The sequence below is a fragment of the Camelus ferus genome, chromosome 20, assembly GCF_009834535.1.
Source record: "Camelus ferus isolate YT-003-E chromosome 20, BCGSAC_Cfer_1.0, whole genome shotgun sequence".
NCBI classification, from domain to species: domain Eukaryota; kingdom Metazoa; phylum Chordata; class Mammalia; order Artiodactyla; family Camelidae; genus Camelus; species Camelus ferus.
Genome location: NC_045715.1, coordinates 12599519 through 12617772, shown reverse-complemented (window position 1 = coordinate 12617772; position 18254 = coordinate 12599519). Strand labels below are relative to the sequence as shown.

Here is an 18254-nt window from a genome sequence, read left to right as displayed (position 1 = left end):
AAATTTTTATATAATTTTTAAAGGTGACTTTCCATTTACAGCTATTACAAAATTATTGGCTATACTCTCTGTGTCATACAATACATCCTTGAGCTTATCTTACACCCAAGAGCCTGTACCTTCCTCTCCCCAACCCCTACGTTGCCCCTCCCCACCCCCCACTGGTAACCACTAGTTTGTTCCCTAGATCTGTAAGTCTGCTTCTTTTTTTGGTTATATTCACTAGTTTGTTGTCATTTTTTAGATTCTATACATAAATGATATCATACAGTATTTGTCTTCCCCTGTCTGACTTACTTCACTTAGCACAGTGTCCTCCAAGTCCATCCATGTTGCTGCAAATGGCAAAAAAATTTTATGGCTGAGTAGTACTCCATTGTGTGTGTGCGTGTGCGTGCGCGCATGTGCGCACGTGTGTGTGTGTGTGTGTACATATGTATGTGCCACATCTTATTTATCCATTTATCTGTTAATGGACATTTAGGTTGCTTCTATATCTTGGCCATTGTAAATAATGCTGCTATGAACACTGGGGTGCATGTATGTGCTTAAATTAGTGTTTTTGTTTTTTGGATATATATATCCAGAAGGGACTTGCTGGGTTATGACCCCTTTCTCTTGTCTGGCTTTCTGTATCCCCTCTATACCAATTGTCTGCAATGTCTTTTTCTTTACACTGTTCATGCATTAACACAAGCAGCAATTGCCAAATTATCCCCATCTTCTGCAACAGCTACAAGTCTCTGCTTAAGGCACCAGTTACAGACCTCACTGATCACCTCCCATTCTTTGATCAGCAGCTAACAAGACCGATAACCACATTTTTGGACTTCCCAAATTATTTGTGTACATATACGACCGATGCTCCTTTTGGCTATTTAAGAAAATTTTAAAAGATTATAGTCTATCGTACTGGGCATTATTCTTCAAACAGAGCCACTGCCTGAAGATTCAAGTGCAGGGAGTGGCTGGGTTGACTACCAAAAAAAAAAAAAAAAAAGATTATAGTTCTAGTTTTAGAACCTTAGAAAACTAGTACCAGGTAGATAGCACCTCAGGAATTAAGAAAACTTCGTGAGTCACCCAGGGAATAGTACTTTCTAAGCAATACGAAAAATTATTTCTTCTGACAAAAATCACTTTACAGGGCCTTTGGTGATCACTCACTGCCATCCATGCCCTGGCGAAAAGGAAATGCCTAAGATATTTCTTGTGGCTAGACTCCCATTTCCACTTCAGATAGCACTAGTAAACAACGATGATTCACATCTAACTAAATGACATTTCAGATCATTCATTTTTAAATTGCATTTCAAAGCCAGACGCAGGAAAAGCTAACCGCTCTTAAACTGGCATTCTAAAAGTAATAATTCTACTGACGTCCATATAGAAGTACACGGACATGGATTAAAAGACTTATAACTGAGAAAAATCAAAGGATTTTATATGAGGTTTCCAGACACTCAGCAAATTGATAAAGGACACAGTCATAGCCTTGGCAACTCCAACTGTAAAGCATTTCATATTTTGGTAGAAAATGTATCTAGATACACGTTCTTGCAACTAATGGAAGAAAGTCTGCTTTGAGAAAGGCTGAGTTTAAAAATGAGGCATCTAAAATGATACGTAACAAATATAATACATTTTAAAAGGTATTGAAAATCTAATTCTCCCCATCACGCACACAAAAATCAATGTTTATTTTTCAAATGAATCAAATTAAGTTAGCTAAAATGTATGAAGAAACCACAAAACAGGCAATTTCAGTCTTCTTTGTGCCAAGTAGAATATGGCAAAACATAAATTTAATTATAATATTTTTCCTCCAGTTGGAGGGGAAATGTTTCATTTTCATCTGGCACCTTAAATAAAAGCTTCTTAGTAATTACTGTAAAATAGTTATGGTTAATTTTACATGATGTGTATTTTATCATAATTTTTTAAAGTTAGGCTTTGAGTATACTGACAGCCAGTTATAATACTACCTGGAAGACAAAATTGTCTCAAATAAAATGCAGAGTTGGAGACAGAAGAAGCAGGCTCATGAAGGGATGGAAAGCATTAAAGAATCGGAGTTGGATTCCTGACTTAGTCACTGATGCACTGCAAGTGGAGGACAAACAATCTGACACTACTTTAACTTCTGGACCAAGGTAACTTGGGGAATGACGTCATCTGAGCCTGAGAGACCTCCGTAATGTTCCAGAAATCTATTTTTAACACTCCCCCCCCCCAAAATGCTACTTGAGGTCTTTGATTCTATGGGACAGTCTTGTATTCTGCGTAACACCATCTAAAATAGTTTCTGAACTGATGAAGCCCCTCTTCAAAGCCATCAAAGTCAACCCCTAAAAACTCTGATTTTTTTCCAACGACAAGCCATTTATATAACAGCTAAGTCAAACTGAGTTGATGCAAGACAAAGCAAATAGGAGATAAGATATTTTAGATACAGATGAAATTCTAATGAGAAAAATGACAGAAATTAATGCAGTAAAAAGTCAACAACAGTAGAGATGGATGTTTAATTTTAAGTGAGAAAGATAAATTTCACCAGAGGTACATTACTGTCAACAGGGAAGTCTGAAGTCTCTAATTTCTTTTGGCTCTTACTCTACTTTGAATCTCTTACTTATTATTTTATAGGTCAAAGTTTTATATGGAATTAGGCCTTAATCAGGTAAAACAATTTTTCTGTTGAAACCTGTGATCACAAAAAATTAGTTCCATCACTTCTCACTGTGTCACTGTGTTTAATCCTTTTGGAATAAAGTTGACACCAAAACACACCGTTCTCTTCGCCAGTCCCTACTTTCTGGATTTGTATCTTCCCATATACTCAGTGACAGTCTGTTACGGGTAAAGCATTGGCTGGAAGCCCGGGGACACAAAAGAGGAAGGAGATACAGAGGCTGCCTCCAAGGAACTTAAATTACTCAGAAGTCAATATACACACATAAGTTTAAAAACAGATCTATTCCTTGATCTTCTTATTTGTTGGATTTCACAGATTACAGCTAATTTTCTGAAATGTTCCTGTTATACTTTGACTTTAGATAAGAGAAAGCTGGACCAAGTTTAAAAAGAAAAAATGATGATCCAAAGTATTAAATTCCTGGTCCCATTGCTATCTGGAGCTAAGTCACTATTTCTCAATGCCTTTTACAATTATAAAACTGAAATTCATGTGTTAGGATGATGACTGAAGGCTCAATCAGGCCACAGGTTAAGGAGCTACTGCTTTAAAAAAAAAAAAAAAAAGAAGAAGAAGAGAAAGAACACGAGGACACTAAAATTGATTGCAAAATTGAAAATTCTAGAGAATAAAAGAGATGATAATGAGGTGTCTTGCGGTATCAATTACCCTCTTCCTGCCAACCAAGAAATTCCAGATCATTCAAAACCATACCAAGACATTCCTTATTAACTTTTTTATTTTGAGATAATTTTAGACTTATGAACAGTTGCAAAAATTGTACAGAGTTCCTAAATGCCATTCCTCCAACTTCTCCTAGTGTGAAATGAACACCTTACATAATAGTTAATTATGTAATAATAAAATTTACATTGACACAAAATAATTAAACAATCTGCAGGCCTTATTCAGACTTCACAAACTGTCCAACTAATGTCTTTTCATTTTTTTCAGTCCAAGATCCAGCTCAGGTTACCACCTTGCGTTTAGTCGCCATGTCTCCTTAGCCTTCTCCAATCTGTGGCTGTTCTGCAGTCTGTTTTTGGCTTTCATGACCTTGACAAGTTTGACTAGTCCAGGCCACTTGTTATTTTGTACAACGTTCTCCAATTTGGGTTTATCTGATGCTTTTTCATGATAGGGTTGAGACTATGCATTTTGGGCAAGAACATCACAGAAGTGGTGCTGGGCTGTCAGGAGGGACATGAGGACAACCTGTCTCAATACTGTTGATGTTAACTTTTTAACTTGGTTAAAGTGCTATCTGCCAGGTTTATCCACCCCTTGAAATCAACAAGTATCTTGTAGGGAGATATTTTAAGATTCTTCAAATATCCTATTTCTCATCATACCTTTGTTTGCTAATTTTTGTATCCGTCAATAATTCTTGCCTATGATAATTATTACTGTGGTATTTGCTTAAGAGTGATTTTCTATGTCCATTATTCATTCTGTATCTGTTCATTACAATTCTACTATAAAGAAGAATTGTCCCTTATCCCTCATTTATTTGTTTATTCATTTTATTTAGGTCAGTATGGATGAAAGATATCTACTTTATTTACTGGATTCGAATCCATTACTAACCAGATCCATATTTAAATAATAGAAACACAAATTTCTAAGTATCTTCTCAAGTATCAAGAGGTCACTCCCCTCAAAGCAACTACTAAAAAATCCTTAACTTGATTTAAAGTGATTTATTATTTCTCCTTTGAAATTTGTACTAATCTATCTGTTAAATAAAAATGTCTCTCTCCTCCTATCCAAGCATGAAAGACCACTTTTCCTCCTCCTCCTCATCGTCCTAAAAATTCTTTCCAAACAGAAAAAAAAAGTTTCAATTCAAAGAGAAAACAAGTTCAATTTCATTGTAATAGAATAAGAACAATAATACCAGAACAATAACAATAAGAAGCTACTAATTACCTGCAACCATTGTCTTTTTTTTTTTTTTTTTTTTTTGGTAAAAATTAACCTGAGGCTGCTTATTAAATACCCAGTTCTTACTCTGCTGAAAGTCTTTGCTTTTCTGCTTCCCTCCACCTGTGCCAGAGCATATCCAGGGGACTCAGAATATCTGTGTATGGGGGGTGCTGAGACTATTACACATAACAGGTAATTGGATATATCTAATATCTTACAAATGAGAAGAAATGAAAAGGAAGGTGTACCCTTGTGTATCATTGTTAACCATGACCATAATATTTAAGCAGGCATCACCACCTACATTGACACTAACCCTACAAAAAACAAAGTAAGAGAGGGGGAAGACAGGAAAACCAGCTTGCCAGGGAAGCAGGTTGGCTAAGAGTGCAGTGTGTTCTCCTTACATTGATAAATACAAGATACACTGTCTTTTAGTTAAGAAAGTGGAATGGTTAAAACACAGAAGCTAGGGGTTGGCTTTCATAAACATGTTACTCATCAAGGTCTGGAAAGTCAGAACAGAAGAGGCGTAAAAAAAAAAAAAAGGCCAGACTTCACTAAGGTTTAGCCCTTTAAATTATATTTCCGCTTCAGTTGCTTTTAAAAATTAAAGAACAGGCTGAACATAGAAAACAATAGACCAGTGTATCTGGAAATGGAACTGATCACTAGCAGATCATCACAGCATGTCAAGGTTCCGGCAATTTTTGAGATGCTATGATTTGCAAAAACTATTGGCAAGAGAAACAACATGGGCTTTATGGATAAGTATTTTATCATGCAAATACAGAAATTAAGAATGTTTTCTATTTCAACCCAGAAAATAAGAACTGCCCTCCCGAACAGAAAAAGAAAGCTGGCACATTCACCCATTCACTCGAGTGCAGTAAGCCAAGCTCACACCAGCTATCAAACCCTGGGTGAAAAAGCAAGCGGGCATCCTTGTCTAAGAGCCGGAAGGCAGAGCCCACTGCGGAGGTGAAAGACGGGGAAGAGACCTGGAATTCCAGGGCCAGGAACCTTTCAGAAAAAGACTGCCTTTGGTCTTCTTTTCTCATCTGTTCTCTGAGGCTTCAGTACACCTTCCCACATCATCCCTCCCGCCTCTCCCTCAGCTCATCTGTGGGTAAAAGGGATGTGCCCTCGGGCACTTCCATGTGACACCTTTACCCCATTGCTTATGTCTGCCATTAGCTAAAGAAGCTTAGAAACTTGATTCTCCACTTACATGTAGTTTTAAAACTACATGTTTTAAAAAGTTTTTAAAGTTTTCAATGTGTTCTAAAAGTTTTAAATATGTTCTAAAATAACATCCAGCTGGGAATCTCAAAAATGTCCAGTGACTCCAGCACGGCAGATGCCTTTATCCTGCGCCACCCCAAAGTTTTAGTCTTCTTCAGCCAACACGTAATACAGCCAAAAGTTGTTACAGACACATTCAGCCCCTTCCCTTTCAGATCCCTAAACCACAGTGACAGCAATCTGGCCACTTGCCTGGGCACCCTCATTTTTCCACTGCCCCGGATTCATACTCTGATAATAGGGGGAAAAAGAGTTAAATGAAGAGATGGCAAGTGGAGACAGTGCTGAAGGGTGATGGGGGGAGAGGTGGCAATTGGATCTCTTATCATTCCAGCAGACTTTACGAAAGCCACCATAAATAAACATGCAATATGAGTAAAAACTGTTTATTCTGCAATTGTAGCTTCAAGTTTCTTAGCATTCCAATCCTCCATCCCTCCATCCAGGTCCTTGCACAGTGCCCCACCTAAATCCCTTCCTGTAGCAATTCTGGAGCCCCCATTCTTGACAAGAGCAGATGTACCCATTCATCCTCTGGGTGCCTGGCACTAGCTGTAAAGGCAGGTTATTTCAGTGCGCCGGGACTTGGAAGGACGATCAGTGGGTGAGAAGCTGTCCCCTGCCTTCCATTGCCAGCTGGCAGCGGGAAGAAGTTCAGCCTCTCAGGCCGTGTAATGATAGACGTGTGCTCACCACTCAAATTGTACCCGGCCCAAACAAATGGCTCAAGCTCTCCCAGCAAGTGATGGATGCTGCTTCCCTGACACTGCAAGGAAACTGCTCAAATTAGTCATCGCTTGTTTAACAGGGCTACTAACTTCAAGCAAAGGCCTTGCCTGAAGTAATGCTATCAGAACCAACCATCTGTGTCCTGCCTTTCATAATTTCATGTTGGACAAGATTCCTGGATCAAATACATTTGAAACGCTGCAGAGCAACAGCTGAAAGTACCAGATGACGCAAGGAAGGAAAATTTTACTTTTCCCTGGCTCCCCATGGGCACACCTCTAGCCACAAGTCCCCAGAGTCACAGCTTCCCACCAGCTTCCATGACACTGAAGGGAAGCTGTCTTTTCTACTGTTTCTTACATAAGCAAACAGTAATTGAACTGGGCTTTGAATGCTTTGCTGATGAAGCTCCTCCTGATAAAAGGTAAGAGGCAGGGCCATAACTGGGCCAATCTGGATGCATTAAGAAGACAGGCAGATTTGCAGCAACATGGATGGACCTAGAGATGATCACACTAGGTGAAGTAAGACAGAGAAAGACAAATACCATATGTATCACTTATATGTGGAATCTAAAAAGTAATAATACAAATGAACTTATTTACAAACAGAAACAGATCCACAGACACAGAAAACAAACTTATGGTTACCAAAGGGGAGGAGGGGAGAGGGATAAATTAGGAGTTTGGGATTAGCAGATACAAACTACTATATATAAAACAGATAAATAACAAAGTCCGACTATATAGCACAGGGAACTATACTCAATAGCTTGTAATAACCTATAATGAAAAAGAATATATGTATTTCTACAACTGAATTACTATGCTCTACACCAGAAACACAATATTGTAAATCAACTAAACTTCAATTAAAAAAAAAACAAAAAGACAGGCAGGATTTAAAGCTTGCAGGAGACACGCATATGAAGCACTGTCAACTTTGCAAGCTAGACCTACCCAGGAAAGCATTTGGAAGAAAGAGCTCAAATTCCTAGTGTCCTTTGAAGATGAAGAAATGTTACACTCACATGCATTTTATAAGACAATGAACGGTGAAGAACCATGTATTGTAATAAAAATTGCAGCAGCAAAAAGGGAACCTGAGCCTTAATCAGAATTGCTCTTAACAAGCAAAGTACATTTGTGTGTGACCTGTAAAAATGAACATTTTTTTTAATGGAATAAAAAGCCACAAAAAGACAGAATCCGGTCAAGCACAATGTGGATGAGCCCTGTTGGGGTATACTCAATGATATTTAGATGAAGAGCTGTGTATGATAGTAATAACCAGATATAAGGAAAGCTTGATGCCAAGCAAGTCAGAAAGGGAGGTGGTACAGCCCACGTTCATGTGTGTGCAGTATCTGCTCTGAAAGGAGTTGTCCCATATAAACTGACAAAGCTACCAATCTCTCTCATACAATCTATTCATGTCTCAGATCCAAATGAGAGACAGTCACCATCACCACTACCACATTTTTTCATTCTGAAAAAAAAAAATAGTGACAAGTTGGTTAAGAACATTTGATTACTGTAATTCACACCCATCTATAGTCAGGCTCTTAGCAAGACCAGTGAGTACAGAAATGGTCCTTTAATGCCCTGCAGTGTCTCTTACTCATCTAATAGGAAACAGGCTTCGGCGAATCTAAGAAATGCCATAGCTTAGTTTGCAATATGCTTTTGTTCTGTTTTTCAAATATCCTTCTGTCATTTTTAAGAGCCATTATGGGTTTACTTGGTTTTAATGCAGCCTACAAGTAAAATTGTTTTTGAAGTAAAGCTGGGTCAATGAAATCAGCATTAGGGAAGTGTGAATGAGAATGTGAACAGAGGGAAAAGGAAGGCTTAAGAAGAAGAGAACTGTAGGGGAAGTCTATACTAAGAAAATCAGAAAAGTTAAGATGACAGCCTGTCTTCACTGATCTGTACACATCAGCCCTAACATTTGATATCCAAAGTGTCAATGGCTAATGGTTACCATTCACGTAAAGTCTAGAACTCTGCTCTGTAATGAACTTTCTGCAGTGATGGAAATGTTCTATTCTGTGCTGTCCAAACTTGATAACCACTAGCCACATGCAGCTATGGACTACTTAAAATATGATTAGTGCAACCAAAGGAATGAATCTCTAATTTTAATTTTAATTCAGTGTAAACAGTCACATGTAGGCTTATCTGGATGACAGGACTATGATTAATTTCAAGGACTTATTTAGAAACATCACTTCATTTCTGTTTGATAGATTTTGTCCACATGAATTAAGTAACATTCCCTGGCAGACACAGCTCTGGCTTGCAAGTATTTCATGGTTTGCCTAAAATGAACAATTTCTAAACCATGATGCATCCCTCTTATTCCTTTCCCCCAAAACGCTTCAAGCTCATCTGTACCACTTCCCTGATATTCCTTAAGCTGAACTTTGGGAACCCAGAGGTGGAGTGGTAAGAACTGGTCTGTAACATCTTTGACTGCTTTGCTTACAAAGCGAAGGACATATATGTAAAAACATCCATTTGTAAACAAAGCATGTATATGTGTGTGTGTATTGGTATAGGCACATATACACACACATACACATTTACACACACATGCACGCCACTGAGCTTCCAATCACCAAGTCCTTTATCATGAATTCTATCCACCTACCTAGTTCTACTCAAAGTCATGTAATTATGGTGGTCAGAAAGAACTGGATTGGAATTCTAGCTCTTCTGCTCTTGACATAGGCACGGCTGAGCAAATTACTTAGACCTTCTGGGCCTCAGTTTTATAAGCTGAAAGGGTTAGCTGGTACCCTGGCTATGAAAGCAAGCAGAAGAGTGTGGACCAGATTTAAAGGGAGCAGGACCTGAAGGTTCAAAGCAGATTTAAGGGCAAGATACTCACCAAAAAAAAAAAAAAGAAAGAAAGAAACAACAAAAAAGAGATATAACACAGTGTTAATACAACGGGAAAAGAACTCACTCCAAAAAGACATTTCTGTGCCTGATAAAAACTGAATGAAAGGCCTTTCTCTGCTGTTTGGAAATGGTTCAACTCAGGCTACCTGTGTAAAACCACAATAGTTTATATTGTCTATAACTGTGGCTAATCTGTTACCTGTTTATCTTTATTTTTTATTTTTTAATATATTTTTATTGACGTATAGTCAGTTTACAATGTTGTTTCAATTTCTGGGGTACAGCACAATGCTTCAGTCATACAGGAACACACATATATTCATTTTCATATTCTTCTTCACCATAAGTTACTACAAGATATTGAATATGGCTCCCTGTGCTGTACAGTATAAACTTGTTGTTTATCCATTTTACCTATATTAGTTAGTATCTGCAAATCTTGAACTCCCAATTTATGCCTTCCCACCCGCTTCCCCCATTTATCTTTAAAGTAAAGATCCCAAGACCACCCACTATTCAGCCTCCAAAGCTCACACTTGGTAAATTTGATTTCTAGTACTTTCTCCTATTCTAGAGATTCTTCAACAGAGAGAGCATTTATACACAGAACCCAAGTAAATAACAGCTTTAACCATTTGTATAAAGAACCCAAAGATGTGTAGCAGTAAAATAATCCTTTAAAAAGTTAACAACTGTATTTTGTTTCGAGACCCCCAGGGAGGGAGGTACATAAAGAGTCAAGGTCCTAGGAAATCACGTCCACAGGAAAGAGGGAAGGACCAGGGCGCTCACCCATACCTCAGCTTCCTGCAGGGTCCCGTGGTTTAGGCACACCATGTCAGGGCAAGTGATGGGAGACCCACATCCTTCTCGGATTGCCAGCTGCATGTACTGTTTCAGACACTAGAAGGAAAAAAAAAGACAGACAATTACCCACCACGTTACAGGAGCACCGAGGTTACATAACCACCACTGCCTCTTCTTCCTTAATTGGCAGACTTGGGGCTCTGGTACTCAGGAAACATAAATTATCACAAGTGTGAACACTACGAGCCATCACTTCGGAAAGAATGCAGAGACAGGTGATTAATTATGTATGACTTCATCCTAAGAATACTGAGTTTATTCGAGGCAGCAAGTCAAACTCCTGTATGTGCACACATTTTATCCACCATAGATTGGGAAAAGAAAAAACACTCTTTTGCACTAATGGCAAAAGGCTTCTTTTTCCCTTTTTTTTTTTTTTTTAACTTATGTGACTTCCCAGATCCATTTTTACCCAATTGTCCTCTCCCTCAAAATTTACCCAAAGGTAGAACTCTGACTCTCGTGCTGAACTAGGCAAACAGAATCAAAATAAGATTAAAGAAATAACTAATCTAGAAAGACTCTTAATAGCAAAAACACCTGGAAAAGATAATGTCAAAGAATTTGAGAGGATGAGACCTTTCCAGAACTATGGGCCTTGGGAGATGCCATGATGAGGAGGTTTGTGTAGAACCTGGGGAAAGAAAAAACTGGACAGGAAATAAGAAACCCAGAGAGAAGAGGCAGAACACCAAGGACAAACTTGGTCTACGCACTGCCTGCGCCAATGGGATCTTGGGCAGCAGCAGGACATGTGAGTCACACTGAAAAGGCAGGAGAGAGACTGACAGCATTATGAAGACCTCTGACTTCTCCCTTCTCTCTTCTAAGCCACCCCAGCACCCCCACAGGAAATTGAAAGCCGTAGTTCCAGAAGATAAAACCCTTAAGAAGTCCAAAAGTTGGCTCCTCAGTTTCTGCTAATTTGCTCATAATCGGTGAGCTCTTTTCTATATGCATAAGGAAAAAAAGTCAAACTCAAATGTTTGAGGTGGACACCCCCCAAAATACATAAGCATCAATAAATTAATGACTCTTACAAAGGGATGACTAGTTATCATTTGGTTCCAATTTTCCCAAATTTATAACGTATGTATCAACCTGCTACATTAAAAACATTGCTGTTGCACCAACCTTTTATAAAAACTGAACTATTAAATAAATTCTATGGTCAGAATACTAATGACATAATTGTGAAGTCTGTTCCATTCATTGACCATCTTTATGCATTTTCCCCACCTAAAAATAAAACTATCACAATTGTATTATTTCAGAAAAATAATTGTATATTTATTTGATTGAAATTACTGTTACAATGCACTAATGAAATAATGACTGGGGCAAACCATTTAAACCAGATTTTTATCTCTTTAAGGACTTAAAAATTCCCTTCTCCAAAGAGTCGATTTTATATCACAGAAGAATCTAGAAGATAACCTAAATATCCAAATTAGAAAAACATGTAAATAAATTATGCTAATTCATGCAATAGAACGCTGAAGAATCAAAAAAAATATTTTCAAATAATGTTTAAAGACATGGGGAAATGCTTCTGATTAAGTATGAACTGGGGAATAAACGATGAATTGTATGAATTGGAGAATAAACAATATCTTAAGTCACTCTGTTCCTACAGCTGACCACACAGAGATATAATATTTAAACTTTCACTTCCTTGCTCAAGAGAAGAGTCAACAATCACTTGCTCTAAAAGTTACTGTGCCAAACATGGTCTCTAGTACAAGAAAGAATGGTAAGTAGGAAAAGCAGCAGCAAGGAAACGTGGGGAAGAACTTCAATGTCCAGGCAAAACTCAGGAGAAACTGCAAAGATGGTTCATGAAAAACAGTATCACACTACGGGACAAATGAGTAAAGGATGTGCAGGCTTGTCCACCCCACTCTGTTCCTGACGACCTCTCAGCCTTCTATCTGCCATGCAGATCCCAGCCTTACTGCCTTGATCTCCTCCCACTGCCACTTGAAATTTAAGTAGAAAGACTGAAAATCGGTGGTCTCTAGGATCAAGGGGAAGATTATATGAGAAAAACAAAGTGAACAGTGTAATGAATGTCAGATCCTAATATCTGGGCTCTCCTCAGTGCCCCTTTATCCAGTGACGATGGGAAAATTACCTAAATGATGATCCAGACATGCTTCCCTTAATTTTGAAAACAGGGACAATAATTGTTTTGTATATGGTATTAAAGAATGTTCTAATTTCAGTCTTTTACAGGTAGCTGTCCAGTTTTCCCAGCATCACTTACTGAAGAGACTGTCATTTCTCCATTGTGTATTCTTGCCTCCTGTGTCATGGATTAATTGAGCATAAGTGCATGGGTTTACTTCTGGACTTTCTATCTTGTTCCATTGATCTATGTGTCTTTTTTTTGTACCAATATCATGCTGTTTTGATTACTGTAGCTTTGTAATATAAGCCAAGAAATGTGATTCCCCTGGCCCTGTTCTGCTTTTTCAAGAATAGTTTGGCTATTCAGGGTCTTTTGTAAAACAGGGGTAATAATACTTGTTATGGTTACCTCACACAGTTTAAAACACTCACACACACAAACACAAACATGAAATTTTGTACATGGAAGCCCTTTGGAAATTCGCAAACTGTGAAATATTTAGTCATATTTCTACTCCATTTCACCTGATCTTAGACTTTCAAAAACTTTGTGGAGAAATGTTCATCTGTTAGCCTCCTGAGATTATTCTATCTCCACTCCCTTCAGGAAACCAGTAAAACAGCACTTGTGGTGCAGAAGCTCCATGAACAGCGCAGATACTGATAACAGAACATCACACACACCTCCATTCAAGCCTCTCTGTAGAACCCTTGCATCTACAGAAAAGGCTTAGAGTTAAGTGGGACTATGTGAGTCTTTGCAGGCAAAAAAAACTCATTTCCTCTTAGACTGCAAATTTGTAAAGATGAAATCTAAGCTTTCCCATGAGTTTATAGTGGATGTTCTATTTGATAATGTAATGCTCATAGGTACACTGCAACCACAATACATAAACCCAATGAAATTTGAAGCTCCCCACAAAGACTCTGCTGGCCACAATATTACGGGACTCATGATTTTAGGATAGAAGTTAAAGCTGAATACACTGAGTACAGGGCATAAGTATATATACCCTATGTGTCCCCTTTTTTAATTCTAAGAAACACTGGTTCCAGATAGAGATTTGTAAGTGCAGGTTGTTAAGTGATGCTCTAGCACCGCACTTGACCCTCTATAACCATGGGCACGCATTTCTATTCAAAGGCAAAGGGGGAAAACAATCAGTCCCAGTTACTGCCTCTTACTGAATTTTCAAGTATATGTCTTCCATTAGCCTTCACTAATATTAAATCTCAAACCCTCTCTTCTTCAATATCTCTGGCTAAAGCACAAAAGAACCAAAAGCATTTGCATGAACACCTGTGCATGCTACACAAACCAAACTTAAGCAAAATGGTTAACAATTCTGGAAGAAATGGTATGTGGCTTGTAAGTAAGACAGAAAAATATAGAAAGAAAAAAGAAAACTATCGTCATTTAGTCACATTAAAAAAAATCACATTCTATTAAACAATAGCATTAAACAGACACTGTTTTCATAACAGCTAACAGAATTCCAAGGGAAACGTTTCAAAAATAGAACTTTTCCAAAATCTTGAAGACCCAAGGGGGAAAAAAAGGAATTTTTTTTTCTTTTAAGTCATCAAGCATTTCACTTAGTTTGGTAGAACACAGAAACATCCTTAGGCCATTAACGGTTGTGTATAATAATAAGGATGTTCCTCAAAATCATTCCATAGCCCTCGAGGATGCAAATGGGATCTAACTAAGGATTTAACCATCAAACACCTAGTGAACCAGATGACTTGTCTCTTCCAACCCCGAGAGCCTATGAATTATGCACAATGGAATCTTCCAGAAAGGGGTGTCTCCTAGGCCCCTTTCAGGGATGTTGTTTTCTGGTGTACCAAAGGGCATTCTTCATGAGGTGGACAAGGCCAAAGGGGCTACAACATTCAGACAAAGCTCCTACATACACACCCAAGAAATATATATATATATACACACACATACACACACATATACTACACAGTTACACATCTCTGTCAATAGATTACACCTTTCTTAAAGTTTTTTTCTGGGGAAAAAAAGCATTACAATGAACAGTCGATGGAACTGGATTCTAATATCAAGACTGAAGTACAAGTTCTCAAGTCTCCCCTGCATCTTGGGCAAGTCATTAACCTCTCTGGCCACAGCACTCACAATTAGAAAATGGGACCGTATCACCTGCTTAGTCTACTCTCAGGGAAACACAGAGTCCTCCGTGAGGATAAATACGTGAAGATACTCTGAAAAGTGAAAGAGGTAGGCAAATGTAAAGAATAACTGGGAAATGGAATAGATGTCTCTGAACTCTAGGCAGGCATGCAGAAATGAAAGTCCCCAAAGAGATTTAACCCCAAGAGATCAGTCTCATGAGAATGGGGAGGGGAGGCAGGAGGAGAATAGGTATTCTCAGGAGGAAAAGGTAGTGAGTGCCACTAACTGAAAGTTAAAATTGATCCCCAGGATCTCGGATGCTTCTAGACACAGGTGCTGGGGTTCTGAGGTCAGAGAAAGACCAGCAGCCCACATGGCTTGAAGCTGAGTTGGCAACCTACTAACCTAGGGTTTCTCATCCCTAGCTCAACCATGGGAGGGAAAGAAGGTGATGAGGGAGGAAGCATTTAAAACCAAAATCTAGACTGACCTTGAGTATCTGTTTTGCTTTTTATCATTCCTGGTACAATGCTGTACACTAAAATGGACATTTAATAAAATGTAAGCCAACACTTCTCGGCCTCAGTACACAGTTACCTCACAATGTCTCAAGAGTGTTCTAAATAACATCTCATATTGAAGCCAATATCCTGTTTACTCCAGTTGAGACTATGATGCCTGCACACGACCTAAGAATAAAGCCTTCTTTGTTGGATGCTGTTGAATTAAATTATTGGTACAACTCAAGATTGTATCTCTCCCAATTCAAAACCCTTTTAACACACCCAAAGCATCCGGGTTTGGAAATGTATAATGGTTCAAAGACATTCAAATAAATCAACAACCTATGCTGAGCAGTAAATTGTTTCCTGGTATGACATGATCCTAAAACTTCCTTCTTACAAAATCCCTTTCAGAAACCTTGACTTTTCACAATATACTATTTCTAGGGATGGAAACCACCTTCATACTGCTTTCCCAATCACACAGGACATCAGAGGACTGACCGGAAAACCTGGTACCAGATGACTCAACAGAAGCCCCAAATCAAACAATAAGCCATAAGTATGGTTCAAAAGGGAGCTTAGCTTTACATTTCTCATCTTTAAGCTTCTCTTATTTGAGGAAGCCCCTCTTGCCTTGTACCCCAGGCTGCTGTGATGCTCAAGCCTCTCTGCTCCCACAGCACCTTGAAGCTCAGCTGTCACAGAACTCTTCAAACTGGGTGCAAGGGTGCATTCTTGGGAGCCCATGAGTTCTCCCCGGCAAGGTTTTATTTTATTCCTATTATATTTATTTAATGATATGACTAAAAGCAAGGAACACCCATTTCCGCTCAGTTCCGATGCTCACACTTGTGTTTGTGGTACAGCCCTACTTTGCCAAGCAGGAATGCTGTCACTGTCACAGGCAGATGAGAGACAATGGAAGCATCTGGGCCAAGCTGAAAGCTGTGCAAATCAAGAATCTTAGTGATTCCAACACAGAAAGGTGGCAAGATCACTGAGTTACCACTTGTTCACTGTTAAACTCAGAGCCTGTTAAAAGCGATTTAGTGGAAACTAAACACCAGCTATTATATTCATGTTAACTTTAATTTTTTGCTATATAATTTTGGTTAATATTCAGCATATGCATTTATCCTGACATTCTTGTTGTTTAAGAGATGTAAGTCTAAACGTGCTTATGCCTGGTAGTATGTTTGCAGTTTAAGTGAGATTAAAATAAAAATAATTGTAAAATACTTCAGTATTGGGGTCCCAATTATTTTCCCCTTCAAAAGGAATCCCAATAAATCCATCAAAAGGAAGAGAACATTGATTCTCATGGCAGTAGGGATGGTATGGCATTTGCCTTTGAGGACAGATCAGAGTTTCAGGCCCTTCAAAGAGAATTTTATGATCTATTCAAACGCCCTCTCTCCCTCAATTCTCCAAAAGACTTGGATTTTGCTCCCAACTTGCCAATATTCCCAGCAAGACCTTAGGTAACACCAGATGTTAACAACTTAAGTATGTTGTTCACGGAAATAACGCTGCGATTTTCACCCTACATTGCAGAAGGCTGTGAATCTGCTTGTCTCCCCAGGAGCCCAGGAGTTTCTTCAAGGTCTGAATCATATTTTATTCCTCTTCACAACCTCTAGAAACATCTGTCAAAAGATCTGGCACATGGTAGGCACTCACACTTCTCCTTTGTTGTACTTATTATAATTTGGATTTTAAAATCTGGTGTATATAATTATGTACCCCACCAGCACCACCAAAATCTCACTCTCTCCACTCATTCCACCTGTCAACGTTACCAGAAATTTTGACCTTTAGGTTTCTTTGATGAAAACCTTGTTTCCAGAATGCTTCTGTCATCATTCCCAAGAAATTATTGTGAATGCAGGGGGATAATAATACAGGTTCGTGGTTCCCAAGCAGGGGGAAGAGCCCTAAAAAAAAGGATCTACGACAAATATGTTTTTACAGACAAAAAAACACTGGTAACGATGGACGCCATTGGAAAGGGCAGCTGTGATATTGTGATTTATAATAAGAAAAGCATATTTGGTCTTTGTACTTTTTCTAGCACAGAGCTTCTAAAACCCTTAGAATTTCCTTCGTGGTGAGAGAGATGATTATCTCTTGTTATGTTAATGAGGTGACCTTTGGAATGCCCCTTGGGTCACCTAAGGATGGGGGCTGGTTGCCAGGGGAACCAATGCTATGATTAGAGGGTTGGAACTGGCAAGTCACACCCCTCAACTTCCAGGAAGGGGAGAGGGGCTGGAGGTTGAATTGATCACCAATGGTCAATGGTTTAATCAGTCATGGCTATGTAATGAAGCCTCCATAAAAACCCCAAAATGATGGGGTTCAGAAAGCTTCCTGGTTGGTGGACACATGGAGATGTGGGGGGAGTGGTGAGCTGGGGAGGGCATGGAAACTCCCGTGCCCTTTCCCATACCTTGCCCTATGCATCTTTTCCACCTGGCTATTCCTGAGTTACATTCTTTTATAACCAACCAGTAATCTAGTAAGTAAAATGTTTCTCAGTTCTGTGAGCTGCTCTAGCAAATTAATCACATCCAAGAAGGAGATAGTAGGAACCTCTGATTTATAGCCAAGCAGTCAGCAGTACAGTTAACAACCCGGGCTTGAGACTGATATCTGAATTGGGCAGGTGTGTATGTTGCAGGGGTTGGGGGTGAGGAGTTTTCTGGTACAACTGAACCCTTAACCTTTGGAATATGACACTGTCTCTAGGACTCTGCTGGTATCTGAGAATTGCTTGGTGGTGCGTGAGGAAGGCCCTCACAAACACACACGTTGGAATAGGGTACAGGAGCCCAAAAGAGCAGCCTCAAGGAGAAGCCCTGGGTAGTAGAAAGATGTTTCAACAGGAAGGCAGTGAACTTCAAAGACAACACTCACCAGCCTTACTACTCAAATACCTTACTGACAATGCTTCTCAAATTTTAATGTCCATTTAAATCATTCAAGGATCCCATTAAGATTCAGATTTTGATTCAGAAGACGTGGGGTGGGGTCTGAGATTCTGCCCT

The 18254-nt window shown here is 38.9% G+C and overlaps 1 protein-coding gene across 5 annotated transcripts in view; it reads right to left on the bottom strand.

Moving 5' to 3' along the window:
• RNF144B (ring finger protein 144B) overlaps window positions 1-18254 on the bottom strand; it is a 133855-nt gene that overhangs the window by 19918 nt on the left and 95683 nt on the right. For all 5 annotated transcript variants that reach the window (XM_032462558.1, XM_014567329.2, XM_006194283.3 and 2 more), the window contains exon 3: window positions 10360-10464. In XM_032462558.1, the coding sequence (XP_032318449.1) occupies window positions 10360-10464 (105 nt within the window). The remainder of the gene's footprint in view (window positions 1-10359; window positions 10465-18254) is intronic.